We start from the raw sequence: 14,566 nt of genomic DNA, 5'->3' as shown, positions 1-14,566 counted from the left end.
AGGTTTGCTTGTTTTCTGCTTCTGCACAACACAGCAAAAATCTACTATTATATAGCATGCATGTAACTAATTAACAAATTGTTATTTTTATAATACCATTACCATTTCAGTAGTATTATTCAAATACAAATAGCCTACAATAAGTATTAGCAAAATAATATTTTTGGTTATTAATCCTCCATTGAATAGATCTCAGGGCTACGGAAAGTGTTTTACAGACGATGTGGGAGGGACGAGGGGGAGGTTTATCGTCCTGCACTCGGTTGTCCTAATCCGTTCTTAGAGGATGAGGCTTAGTGGGACTTCAGGTCACAATACTGCCTCAGAGAGGAACATCCAAACAACCAGCACCTACTATTCATCTCTTGCTTTGATTCATTCCTTCCTCTAACTAACACCTTTATGTCTGCGGCTCTTCCTCTGGCTCTGACAGCTGTCTGCGGGTCACATCTCCTGGATTAATTGAAGGAGCAAGGCTAATCATTTACACTGGGCTAACTTAGAGGCCATTTAAGTAGTTGTTGTAGGCTAGATAAGACCCTGTTGTCCAGACCTGTGAGGTTGCCATCTATCTATCTATCTATCTATCTATCTATTACTTTTCAAGATGAAGGACCGCCTGGCACAGCTGAAGGAGGTAGGAGGTAGACTGTAGTCTGTTAGTAGTTTGTCTGTAGCACCTGTTGCTCACATAGGCCCTGAAGCACTGCTAGTAGCCTGTAATATGACTTTACTATCAGCAGTCTACTGTCTGTGTGTGTGAACACACTGTTCAGTCTGCGTGGAATCTTTCTGATGACAGTTAAAGATTAGCTCATTAATATCATCAAACTACAGCATATTTCAACAAGAAGGAGACTAACTTAAACCAAATATGAACTTCAGCTTATTACATAAGATTAACGCTATACTGGTCGAGTGTTTGACATATGTAGGGACAGATCTGACACAGAAGACTGTATTTTGACACATAAGCTTGTTCTATGACATTTTATGAATATATCTTACTTGTAAACATTTGAAAATGGACACTCATGCAGTCATCATCATATGATTCCGTATGATTCCGTGTCAGGCTCAGGACTGTTCATTCACTGTCTAGCTTCACGTGTGCCTGGGGAGGACAGGAGCGCGTGCGAAATACGCATTTATTGAACCTGCAGTCGGCCTCACGTGACCGTGGCACGCGCAAACCGTGCGCACCAACAACACGGAGATCTAGATGAGTATCTGTGTTGGAAATAACAGGAGGGAACGTTGTCGCCATAATTTTAAATTTGTGGTGGGAACAGGAGGTTATTATAAAGAGGAGACCTGTTTTACACTCCTGATAATGAGGACATGTTTTAACTAGAACTGCTTCCGGACAACTGTTAGTTTAAAGATGGAACTACTGGGGTATCGCTCTCTCTCTCTCTAGCTACACCACGGCTAGCTAAAGGCTAATGTACAGGAGACAGAGATAACGTGTTAGAAAATAAACACAATACACTGATATAAAAAACAAACTTATTTGACCGATGTATTCACTATACTGTACAACAACTTCAGCAGCAACAACAACATCAAGATTCCAAGACGTTAACTATACAGCTATATTAACCAGATTTCATGAGATTAAGGCCACATTTACACATAGCTGGGTATTTAGAGAAACAAATATTTCCCCCCCTCCGTTTTCAATAATAACATCGTGCACACAACATCGTTTTCAAAAAAGTTGTCATTTACATCAACCCGCATACATACGCCGTCGAGCAGCATTATAACTTTGCTAAACCTATGGGTGACAGTGTAGGGAAGAAGGATAAAGCCATGCAAGCCAATCAGAATCCTCAAAATCGACAACAACGAATAACACGAGCGACTTCCTGTTCCTTTCAAACAAACTGTAAACATAAGGCGCTCACATGACGTTAAGCATTTTCTGGCGCATAATGTGACGTTTGAGAACCTAAAAACTCAGTTTCTCCCAGTTGACACAGCAACACATAACCGGCATTTTCAGAGATCTCCACTTTGGCCGGAGTTTTTAGAAATAATCGTTGTCTGTGATAAAAACAGTGTTTCGTGTAAATGAGAGGCCAAACCGCAGGGAAATATCTGCGTCTTCCCTTGGTGTAAACGGGGCTTAAGTTTTTGCATTTGTGTGAGATGGGTACATGATTGGGCTGATTTTAACCATAACTTTATCTTGAATTGAAATCATTGAAGCTTCCAGACCTGTATTCACCTCCTCCTGAATTTGTGTGTGTGTTTAACAGAAGAGTGATGCTGGAGGTGATGATGTTGAGGTTCCTGTGGAGAATGAGGCATTCATGGATGATTTCTTTGCTCAGGTATTCTCTTTTGGTCTGTCCATCTGTCCATCTGTCTGTCTATTCCTCACATTTCTTATAAGACAATGTATTTTAAAAAATCATATAAAAGTACTTCTTGCTTGATCTGTGTGTGTTTGTGTGTATGCTTTTGTGTCTTTCAGATTGAAGATATCCGTACCAGCATTGACAAGATTGATGAGAGCGTCACAGAAATAAAAAAACTCTATTCCACCATCCTGTCGGCCCCCACATCTGACCAGAGTAAGGGTCTCTGACACACACACACACATATACACATATTCACAACTTTTTACTCTTTCTACTTGTTCATACTCTGCTCTCACTCTCTCAGAAACACAGGATGATGTTGAAGCCCTCACTAATGAGATCAAGAAGTCGGCCAACAATGCAAGAAACAAACTGAAGAGTCAGTATTTGTTCTTTTTCACTTTCTATTCAGGCTCACTTTTTGTTTGTTTGTTTGTTTTCTACGGATGCCAGCAAATTGTTCCCATTTAACACAAGATTAAGTATGGAGACAACGAGCAGGCGGAAGAGATTGTCAAGTGTAATTATTGTCTGTGAGTAGTCCAAAAAAATACATTTTATTCAACTTTATGTCGGGGTGACAGATGCTATCAGAGATAGCTTTCTGAAAACCTCTGCACAGTTAGGAAAATTATGGATGGAATAATATGTTTGTGTTTTGGCTGAAGTGACCCTTTGATGTGGGCCAATGTGCTACAAATGACAGCACTTTCAGTTGAGCAGCTGATGCTGCAGTTTGAGTGTCAATGTCTGTCACTCCTCCCTGGCTAAAAGCATGCCATGTCATGCTTGAGTAGATACATACTTAATGATAGTGTAATATTGATCCAGATTCTTTTCTGTTAGTGTAGTGAAAACTGATGTTGTGTCCGATGTGCACAGTTTTCTGAACAAGACAAACTGGAAGTCATCTCATCTTGTATCTGTGGATATCTCATTCAGTGTAACAGAAGAATGACATTAATATGTGTTCACTGTCTTTTGTCTCTCTTTATGTTTGTTTGTGTGTGTGTGTGTGTGTGTGTGTGTGTGTGTGTGCGTGCGTGCGTGCCTGTGCGCATGCACGCGCATCAGCTATTGAGCGCCAGCTTGAGTCAAACACAGATGAGAGAGCCTCAGCTGACCTCAGAATACGCAAATCACAGGTCAGAAAACATCACCAACATTAAATCAAACGATACTAAAAACTGGAGCTCAAAGTTTACACATTCTTACATTCTGTGAGGAGGTGGAAGTTCTCATTCTTCTTCCCAGTCATAGAAGGCTGAGAAACACCTGCTCCTAAAACTGCTAACTATTGTTGTACTTGTACTATGACCTCTGGTGCCCTCTGTGAATAGAAGAGGGTTTCACTTCTAATCCATATGCAAAATAATCTAAAAGGAGCAAACCAGAAGCTCTGACAGTGTATCATATCATACTTACATCTACTGACTTTAGTGTTTGTTTTTCAGAACTCTCTGGAAATGCTACCAAAATGCTAAACACTAACACTTTTTTTTTTTTCATTTTTCAATATTTAATACGAAATGTATATAATAACTCTTAACATTCATAAGAGCAGTGATAATCAGGAGTTCCTGATCTGGTTCAGACAGCAGGTCTGAGTGATTTCAAACAGATCAGTGCAAAGATGTATCACTGAAGACTTTGAGGGCTACTGTGTAGGATTTAGTAGAATCAAGGAGTGAGCGTATCGAGACCACTGAAACATGAAAAACATGAAAGACTATCTAGAGCCAGGGTTTAGATGATCCATTCTGGGCTACTGTAGAAACATGATGGTAAAACCTGGAGGCAAGCCCCCAGGAAGAGCGCCAGACTTTGAAAAAGGTTTGATTGTGAAAGAAGCATCTGTAAAATGCTGGGTATATTTTTTTTCTGCGTCACCAAAGTGCCTCCGAATTTTAGCCATTCTGGACAATGCAATTTGGAAAATCCAGAAGAGCTCCACAATTAAATCATTTTTATCTTTACTCAAGTTTAACCCGATGCTAAACCGGAACTTAGCTGCCTCACTCGGCAGAAGTCTCTAGTGCACACGCTCTATAGGCTACAAAACACAACACGGAAGATCTCCGGGTATGCTAGCGGAAGTCGAGCCATTTTGCCACTGAGCAGCTTTCATAGGAATTAATGGGGCTTTTCCTCCAATGCTATGTCTAGATTTGATGGAACGTCCTTGCATTGAAGCCAATATGACAAAGTGTCAAACCTTGTGATAACAACGTCATGTAATGCACACTGGGCCAAAAAGCCTTTTTCCATAAGCTTACATTGTGAAAGACGAGGCTGTAAAATAGTAGTTTTTTTGAGCACACCTGTCCTGACCTGTGGAAGTCTCTTGTGGGCACGGTCTATGGGCCGTACAATGTGGAGATTACGTCAAAGAGCTAGATAGTATTACATCCAGGAAGTCAAACTTCTTTGGCTTCATGTGCCACTGAGTAGCTCTCATAGGAATGAATGTAGCTCCTCCACCAATGCTGTATCAAGTATCAATGATTTTCCTACAGTTTTAGTGTTCTATAATAAAAATGATGGTTGATGAGGTTCTTACAACTTTACATGACTGAAAATTTGGAGGCAACACTCACATTTGCAATGGTTTTATGAAAGACGATGATATTATCCCTCAGCCTTCTCAAATCCTAGAGGCATTGTATGACTGTAAACTGGAAAATTGTTTCTTTTTTCAATGATATGCAGGGGAAACTCCAGTCTACATAATCACATCTTAAATATGACAGCAATTAAAGACTCTCTTACTTTTTAAAGTCAGTTAACATGTCATCTGCATTTTCCTTACCCCAGCATGCGATCCTGGCCAAGAAGTTTGTAGAGGTGATGACAAAATACAACGAGGCTCAAGTTGACTTCAGAGATAAGAGCAAAGGACGAATTGCCCGACAGCTGGAGATCAGTGAGTTTTTTATTACATGTAGTAACTAGAATGGTACTCGGTAGAGCGCACACCCCTTCAAAAGCCCAACAGTCCTTTTTTGCACTCACTCATCAACCCCTTTCACACGTGCACTCTAACTGTGGATTTATGAACTGGAGAGGTGAAGAGATCTGCAAACTTCTGGTGGTTCAGACCAGCGCCGAAATCGTCAGTCAGATCCAGGGAGAGACCTTGTCCATTTTTGCTTCATATCCTGCCTCTTGCATCTGACCTGTCTGACACAGACAACCTCTTGTTGTGATCTGCATGTGTGAAAAGGCAAATTTGGACAATATCCTGATGTTTCCTCTGGAAAAATGTAAAGCTGAATCAGGTAAACAAAAACAGACAGGCAACAAAAACAAACTGATAAGGCATGGGGAACACAGGCAGGAGCACAGGCAGCAAATGCAAAAAACTGAGAGCTGAAAAGGCTAAATACACAGGCTAATCAGGGAAAGGTGAAACTAATCAGGACAATCACAAAAAGCATGAAAGCATGACAGAATCCTGAAGTAAATCAATAGGACATGTGATGGCACGCATGGATCTTTCAAAATAAAACAGGAAATAACTTAACTAAATTTATGACACAGTGCAAAATGTCTCTTCTGTTCACAAGTCAGGGCACTGACAGTTTGATATGTCATTGTTTCTCTGTCAGTACCTTCTGTATTTATCAGTCCTGTCAGCTGTTAACATATATTTATGTAAAACACTTGTAAAACTGTTTCTTTCTGTCACAGCGGGGAAAGCAACGACTGACGAAGAGCTAGAAGAGATGTTGGAGGGAGGCAACTCAGCTGTCTTCACTGCTGGGGTAAGACCAGCAGTGTGTTGATCTGAAGTAATTGTCAAGCAAAAATACAACAATTCAATGGTTCCAGATCCCAAATAGTTTTTCTTTTTCTTGTCTTACATGAGTGTGTTTGCTTGTTAGACTGTAGGTCAGACCAAACAGGACATTAGAGGGAACTTTCAGACTGTGTGATGGACAATTCTCACTACCTTTTTCTTGTATTTCTGTCGGTTTTATGTATTAATGTGTAGAAGTCCTCATTTCTCTGCTGATTTTTTTCATCTCTTCAGTGGAGCAGAAGACTTAGTGGACGTTAGGGTCATATGCTTCATCTGTGTCATGATTTATTTGCTGAGTTTCCACTGCACATTGCCCCATTTTTATTTACTTCATTAAGTTTCATGTCCACTCAGCTACCACCTTTAGTCACTCAGGTAGATTCTACTCCGTATCATGCAAAGTGTACATATGTATTATGTGTGCATATGGTTGAATCACCAGCTCTCTGGCACAGTCTCAACTGAAACATGATGAGCTTTGCAGCTAATTTGCAGGACTTCAGTGTAGTTATTCAATATACTGTGCAGGCTTTGCCTTTGTTGACATTATCCGACACAAATATTTCACCAGATGTTTGAGTGTGTAAGTTATTATGTCATTCTGCTATTGTCGGAAGTAGTAAGACAAATAATTCTCACCTATTTTTGGTGAAATAACAACTTGTTCTTCTCTGATCTTCTCTTATCGTTCAATCATTTAGACCTGTTGTCATTCTTTTGCTGATCTAATTTTTCTCTGTCTTCGTTTCTGGCCTTCACAACAAACCCCCTCCCTGCGCAGATCATGGACTCTAAGATCAACCAGCAGGCCCTGAATGAGATTGAAGCTCGTCACAAAGACATCATGAGACTGGAAAGCAGCATCAAAGAGCTCCATGACATGTTTGTGGACATCGCCATGCTGGTTGAGAACCAGGTACACACACAACAATGGCACAAGATTAAAGTTTACTGTTTTGGGAGGTTCCAGCCACAGACCTCTGTTCCATGTCATACCCCTCTGATTCCCCTCTTCCTGTCTGCCTCTTCACTGTTATTATACAAAATAGTATTACAAAATACTTTGGGTAACTGCAAAATTATGGAAGATATGATTTGAAGGAAAAATGTAGGCCTCCCATTATAATAAAACTGGGTTTATGTTTTGTTTCACACCTGTTTTGTAATTTTAAACAAGAAAAGATCATGCCATTATCCCAAATTTTAGATACATGAATCTACATGTAAATTAATTGTTGATGAAAATGTAGGAAATCATACAAAATAGGTTTGGGAAACATTGTTTGTCCTCTACTTCATAAAGTAGTCAGACGCAAGTTATGGTGTTTGATGTTTTCAACGAAAATGTACTGCTTAACTGGCTCTAATTGCCCCAGTAGCCACAATCATTAATCATGTCAGAATACTGGTGTTAATAGCAAATACACTTTGAACAGTCAGAAGTCAAAGCAACAGCGCTCAGCTACTCACGCTGCCCACCCATTTGTTTCATTTCCTGGTTCTAAACTTCTGATTGTCATTGTAATGCAAGTCAAAAGACTCGTCCGTCCTGATCATTTCATGCAGGCTGCTTTATGTTTCTCAATGCCCACTTTTTTGAGGCGGTCATGAAACCTGACATGACCACATCCACCAATGCAGATCTCAGATTGAAGAGACTTTAATCATTGAAGCAAAGTAACCTACAGTGTGCTATCTTAACTAAAGTTAGTATGTTCTAGCTGCAGCTTGATGTTTCTGTGGGGAAGCATTTGAAGATCACTGACGCCAACCTATCAGTATGATGATGCAGAAACAATATTTACATTCTTTATGAAGAAACACTACAAAAGCTGATTTTCTATGTTGGTCTCAATCTGAATTACATCAAAAAGATGAATAAAAACACAACTTTTCATCCAACTATGTAACAGATAAATTCTGTATTGATAATATGATTTGAGGTAAATAAAAATAAGCCCAAGTAATGGGAAATTGGACTGCGTAATAGTGTAACTAACAGAAGGAGTCCCACTGTGACTGTATTTTGAATTAAGGGATATGATAGTTTAGATATTGAATCACTTGTATCAGATATTCTGTCAATGCAATTTGTAAACTGTGATTCTGTTGTTCTGTTCTGTATATGCAATATCTATTGCATGTCTGTCCATCCTGGGAAAGCAGTCCCTCTTCTGTGGCTCTTCCTGAGGCTTCTTCCATCTTTTTTGCTCCCCTATTAAAAAATGTCTCAATATGGCAAGTTTTCCTCACTTGAATCGAGGGTCTAAGGACAGAGGATGTTGATCACTGCACATATTGTAAAGCCCATTGAGGCAATGTGATTGTGATTTTGGGCTATATAAATAAAACATATTTAATTTGAGAACAGCTGCACTCAGACAACTTATCTTATGATATCATATGATTATAAGTACATGTTCGTAAAACGCAAACACCAACACATTCTGACCGTTGTATAACAGTAAGGGGAGCAGCAGGTCCCAGAGTCGGGCACCAGAGCTTATCTAATAATCAGTGTATGTTTAGTTGTACTGCATGAGAAGAAAGTCTCTCATTTTCTCCCAGCTCTGTCAGTCCTACATTCCGTATTTTAGACTGTCAAACTGCTCAGGTGTTTGATAAAATGCAGGTAAAGGTGATCACAACAGTAGATGTCCACCTTTACTACACCACATATTCCCACTTCCTGTGAAGACAGGAAGTTAAAGGACAAAACAAAGGATTTCGAGCACTTCCACATTTCCCAAATGCATTATGGTTAATATCACAGACACACCGTGCCACTTGTTATCTGTCAGTCTTTTTCATTAAGTCTTGTCCTGTCTTGTCTTGTCTCCCCCTCCCCCCAAGGGTGGCATGATTGACAGAATTGAGAGCAACATGGACCAATCAGTGGGCTTCGTAGAGAGGGCAGTGGCCGACACAAAGAAGGCAGCCAAATTTCAGCAGGAGGCGCGCAGGGTAAGATGAGACTGATTCAACAATGACATGGAGGAAATGTATCGCTAAAACATTTGTAATCATCTCTAGTCAGTGATTTGAGGGGGGATGTAGGAGGATGCCATACCACTTGTTAACCTGCCATCTCCCTGTCCACCCCCTTGTAGCAGAGACAGTGCAGAGTCTAGTCTGCCAGACTCACTGATTCTTTATCTGACTGATATTTCAGAGCCCGGCCGTGGCTCTGAAATATCAGTGCCGTAGGTCTATTAATCCATGGTGCTAAAGAAGCAAACAAAATAATAATTGCACCTTTTTTTCTAAGTCCACATTTAGATAAGTAAGTGAGTAAAATGTGGGTCATGTAACTCATGAGAAAACCCTGCCTGAAAAAAATCTGCTGCAAAAAAAATCAAATACCGGTGTATTTACTGATTAAATATACAATTACAAAAGGCAATTATTGTATGTAGAGCAGGGCTGCCCACACTTTTTTAGCTTGCAAGTTACTTTCAAAATGACCAGGTCAAAATGATCTACCTACATAAAAAATACTAAACATCTATTTATTTATACATGTACTGAGTATACTTTATATAACACAATGCATAACTGATATTGGGAGAGTAATGTAACCCTAAGTATTGCAAACAGTTGACAAACAGCCATCAATATTGCTCACAGTTTACACACCGGGAGCTGGTGGTTTTCTCCATAAAGTTTTTTTAAATGCCTGAAAAATGAACTCTCCCCGCGTGTGTTCTTTCATGGGCAGTTATGTTAACAGATCCTCTTTCGCAGTCATATCTGTAAACAACATCTGAATAAAAATGCACTGGGCTGTATCGCTGGTGTCCGTAGACTCGTCTAATTGCAGTGACAAACACTCGCAGTCTACAATGTCTCTCCGAAGCTGCTGTGTCAAATCCTCGGCCATTACTTCACAGCGCTGTGTAACAGTACGTCTTGATAGCTGAAGAGCTTTGATTGATGATAATATTTCTGGTTTGTTTCTAAAATCCCGAACAAGGAGTCAGCTGCCTCAACGAAGGCCTCTTTTATCATCTCTCCATCTTGGAAGGACTTCTTATGCTTAATTATAGAGTGACTCACCCGTAACAATGCTTCAGTGGCGGCCTGTGCTTGTAAATTTGACTGTGTGAAAAATGACGTTTGTCTGATTAACTGTGATTTTAGTTCCCTCACCTTTCTCTTTCTCAGCTCGCTTTTCGGAGGGAAGTCAGTGTCGTATTTTGAACAGTTTAAAAGTGCAATAGCAATGGTAGTTTGACAAATCAGACAAATGCACTTCGAAAAAAGTCATAGTGAAAAAAAGTCCTACTCCCATTCCGCGTGAAAGCGGTATGTTTTGGGTTTTTTACTTGGTCCAGCTGCCCCACTCATTTTTATTATGTTCCTTCTTGTGTTGATATCAATCGAAGCCGCTAACCAGGTCACTCACGTTGCTTGTGTTTTGCAGTAGCTAGTGCATTTGCGCATGCATGGTGACCAGTGACCCGTACAAGAAGAGATCTCAGACTGGCCGTCCTGTACGTCAGTCTGGTGGCATAAATTTGACTTGGCTTTTCAGGGATTCATTCATCATTCATTTTCCTGCCACTTAATCTAAAAAAAAAATTGGAATGTCACTTAAACTACCTTTGCAATCGACAGGTCGATTGCAACGTTTTGGGCACCCCTGATGTAGAGAATGGAGATAACTGGATACAATGGAATTAAAAATGTCACAGTTATGGTCAAGGCATCCTGTAACATTGTGCTGCGTACATGGGTGTGTGTGTTGATTTGTGGCCTGGGGGCAGGAGGTGCTCACCTTCAAAAAATAATGCAAATAGTATTCACCAACTGGTCATATCATACCCAACTCTTTCTGTAATGTTTCATACATAGCACAGCTGATGATAAATAATTTTTGCTGAATGTCATATCTTCAAAAGCAAATGCCCAAATGCAAGACCTGTTTCAAAATAGAGTCCCTTTTCCCCAGCTGAATTGTTTACAAGTAGAGCCATATTACTTCAACTCATTTCACTTTACAGTCTACCTGCTACTTCAGAATAAAACAAACCACTTGTGATCTGCTCTAACATGCTTCACTTCAGTGGAATGTCATGTGTAAGGCTGCATTATGTTAGAGAAAAATGACTTGGATCTGAAATTGTTGTTATTTTTATATGATTTATATTGCGATATTGAAAAATACACACATTTTCACCAGTGATTTTGTAGGGGAGTGCCTTTTATCAAACAACTAAAGTATACCCTGCCTGGTTTGGTAAATCGATCAAGAATGATCAATAAATGTTCACCGTGCGTGCACAGCCTGCGTGTCACTCACAAGCTACAAACTCACTTGTATACAAGAACCCAAATGGACAAAATGATGTAATATCAGACAGACTGCTCTTGGAGGTTAGTTATGTAAAATGAGAACATTGTGAGTTTTTCTTTTGCATTGAGTAGCAAAAAAGTTGTAGAAGGATGTGTTTGAGTCATTTGCATTGCAAGTCCTGTGATGGGACTATTACACATGTGCACTTTCTGATGTTGATGCTGACATAATATACTGTGCTGTTCTATATGTATATATATACTCATGAACACAGTAGAACCAAACCACAATATTTGTTCACAATGTTTGAAATTGTTGTTTACACATCTTGTGTATCAACATGTTCCTGTTCTGACCCAGGACCAGTCATGATTACTACGTTATTACATGAGTACTCAGTACTCGTGTGTTGGACCGCTACCCATCTTAGAACTCACCCTTCAATTTGATCTGAGCTACATACCTGTGAAGTTTCATTACTGCATATTTACACGGTTTAACTTGACTTGACTTGACTTCCAAACTTGTGGGAGAGGGGAATGTAACACATGTTCTTTTCTGTGTCTGTGTCTCTACTGTACTCCAGAAACAAATGATGATCTTCTGCTGCTGTGTGATCTTGGCCCTCATCCTCGGTTCATTTCTCTACAGCTTCATCAAATAGAAAACCTAAAGCCGCCAATCCACCTGCTGGTCCATACAGCTGTCTCTGCTGGTCACAATATAGAGCCTCCACTCACTTTATATTCATATCAACTCATTCAATTCAACATACTCATACATGATAACTTTGTTAACTTTCTCAGGATGATCCTCTTTCCAAGTGAAGCTCTGAACATTCACCCTACCATCGCAAAGGGTCTGAGAAGAGATCTTAATATAACTAACAATATAGGCTACATTAATGTGAGATGTATTGCAGAGCTGTTATATTATCAAAAATATTTTCCAGACACAATTACAAATTGATTGTATGAAATGCCGCTGACCTCAGTCTAATTGCAGTTGCATTATTCATATGAATTTGAATATTATTAGGTATAGGGTTTGTCAGTTATTGCTGGTTTATATGTGTAGAGATTGTAGGTCAGTTTAATCTGAAGAGCACAAAAATTGGCCAGATAGTGCATTAGATGAAAGGTCAAGGAGTCACCACGATATGTATGGTTCACTGTCTAGGGCCCATGAATAACTACAGCAAATTGCATGTTAATCTGGCTGCTCGCCATTTCTAGTATGGCATTACTTTGCATTTATTTATACCTGTATCCACCTTTTCGTATAAAAAAGAAGATTTCTTCAGTGTCTCAGCTTCATATTAAGTGAAAGGGACAGATCGCTTTAAGAGCATTCAAACCAGAAAGAAAGTTTCAAGTGAGCTTCAAAAAATGTGTATTGCTCCATGAACTACTATTTCAAATGATTTAAATAAAACACTGAAAAACTAAATGAGATGGAAATGTTGTCATATCCAAGAAAAAACTGAAAATGATCCATAGATGAATAGGGAATGAATAGCAGTGGCTGTTAACAGTTAAATGAAGTGAAAGTGAACTGACCTCAGACAGACATCCCTGTAGCTTGTCTGCATGTCCACCACACTGCCCATCATCATGATGTATATCTATGAAGTCAGTATCCTAAGTATTGAGACAGCTGTTGTTATGCTTTTGTACATTTGCCTGTTATTTGTGTTTTAATATGGAAACCACTGTGCCAGTACTTATGCTATCGACTGCATCAAATGATACAATTCATATCATGTTGTGGATAAGTACCTACTATGACTCCATAGTGGGCCTATTCTAATCAAATGAAATCGAATGAAAGAAGAAAATCACTCTCCTTAAAAAATTACATATAGGAGTGTTGATGCTGAACTGGTCAAAAAAGTAGTAGTAGTAGATGCTGTATGACTAGAAGTACATGCTGAGTGGGTTGGACTAGAAATGAAAATAAACATGGCCCTGCTTTATTTGATTACACTGACACTGCCTTGGGGGTGTTTTACTGCTTTAGGTATTTGTTGTTTGTGTATTTATTGTTAAGAATGCTTTCATTTTTAATATATGTATGTGTCTCCCCCCCCCCCCCCCCCCTTCTTTTTTAATGGACTACAGCTGTATTCATGTTGGTTTTACTCTGGTTGATAATTGACATTTGCATCTCTCCTCTTTGCTCTAGATCCACAATGACAGTGACACTCCAGCCCACTCTTTCTAGTGTCAGCCTTCTCTTAATGCATATATTTGGATTTTGTCTTTTGCAATTTCAGCCTTCTTGACATTAAAAATGGTCACTGGCTCATACATAGATCAGATGAATATCGAACATGTTTCTACAGTGTCACATTTTAATCATCCCCATGAAGAATTGGTTAATGAAGTATTGTACATAATTATCTTTTGGGGACAATACAAGCAGTTATCTCATATTTATGTTAGAATCAGGATACAACAGGAGCGTCTGCCATAAGTCTTTTAAACAATAAAAAAAAATAATAAACTGCAGACTACCTCTTATACTACATCTACTTGCTGAAGTAGATAAGATGTCCCAACTACAAGATAACATGATATCTTGGTAACACACACGGTCATCGGTTGTGCCGGTCATAAATTGTAAATTCAAACAAAGAAAATCCTAATAATCCTATTATTACGATTTTAAAAAATAAGTGAAAATCCTATGTCTGAAATGAGGGGGGAAAGCTAGAAATGTCTGGTCAACCACAGTTCAATCAGCACTCGCCATTCTGCACACCTTGATAGCTTGTGTGACACATGTAAGTTAACGTGATGTTGTGTATCCTTCCTTTCCTGCTTTTATTATTTAAGGCCTGAAACGTTGTAGCGATTTTTGTAGAAGTTAGTCTGTTGTAAAAAGCTAAGTATTTTGTAGTTCCGTCCCCTGTTGACGAAAATAAAATGAAACTATTATTTATATTTCCTGTTAGTAATTATTTTCATTATATTTCATTTGTATTGCGCGTCACAGTTTGGCATGTTCCTCTCGCTCGCCGTATCCTAGCAGTACGTGTTTGATGGACAAGTCATGGCGACCAATGACAAGAGCTCTGCAACATCTTACAGCCAATCG

At 39.3% G+C, this 14,566-nt stretch overlaps 1 protein-coding gene across 1 annotated transcript; it reads left to right on the top strand.

Annotated features, from left to right (window-relative positions):
- The first annotated feature begins 297 nt into the window (after window positions 1-297).
- Window positions 298-14,412, top strand: stx3a (syntaxin 3a). Its single transcript, XM_030394763.1, has 10 exons — window positions 298-637; window positions 2,265-2,339; window positions 2,483-2,582; window positions 2,674-2,748; window positions 3,444-3,514; window positions 5,184-5,292; window positions 6,060-6,133; window positions 6,953-7,087; window positions 9,025-9,135; window positions 12,054-14,412. The coding sequence occupies exons 1-10, from the start codon at window positions 608-610 to the stop codon at window positions 12,129-12,131; spliced, it is 858 nt and encodes a 285-aa protein (XP_030250623.1). The 5' UTR covers window positions 298-607; the 3' UTR covers window positions 12,132-14,412.
- Window positions 14,413-14,566: the final 154 nt, after the last annotated feature.

The sequence above is a fragment of the Sparus aurata genome, chromosome 1, assembly GCF_900880675.1.
Source record: "Sparus aurata chromosome 1, fSpaAur1.1, whole genome shotgun sequence".
NCBI lineage: Eukaryota > Metazoa > Chordata > Actinopteri > Spariformes > Sparidae > Sparus > Sparus aurata.
This window is presented reverse-complemented; position numbering and strand designations above follow the sequence as displayed.

Bases quoted from the DNA above. Each gene is read 5' to 3' on its own strand.
- stx3a (XM_030394763.1), top strand. From the start codon at position 608: ATGAAGGACCGCCTGGCACAGCTGAAGGAG. The intron at 2,340-2,482 runs GTATTCTCTTTT...TGTGTCTTTCAG, and splicing joins TGGATGATTTCTTTGCTCAG to ATTGAAGATATCCGTACCAG. The intron at 5,293-6,059 runs GTGAGTTTTTTA...TTTCTGTCACAG, and splicing joins TGCCCGACAGCTGGAGATCA to CGGGGAAAGCAACGACTGAC.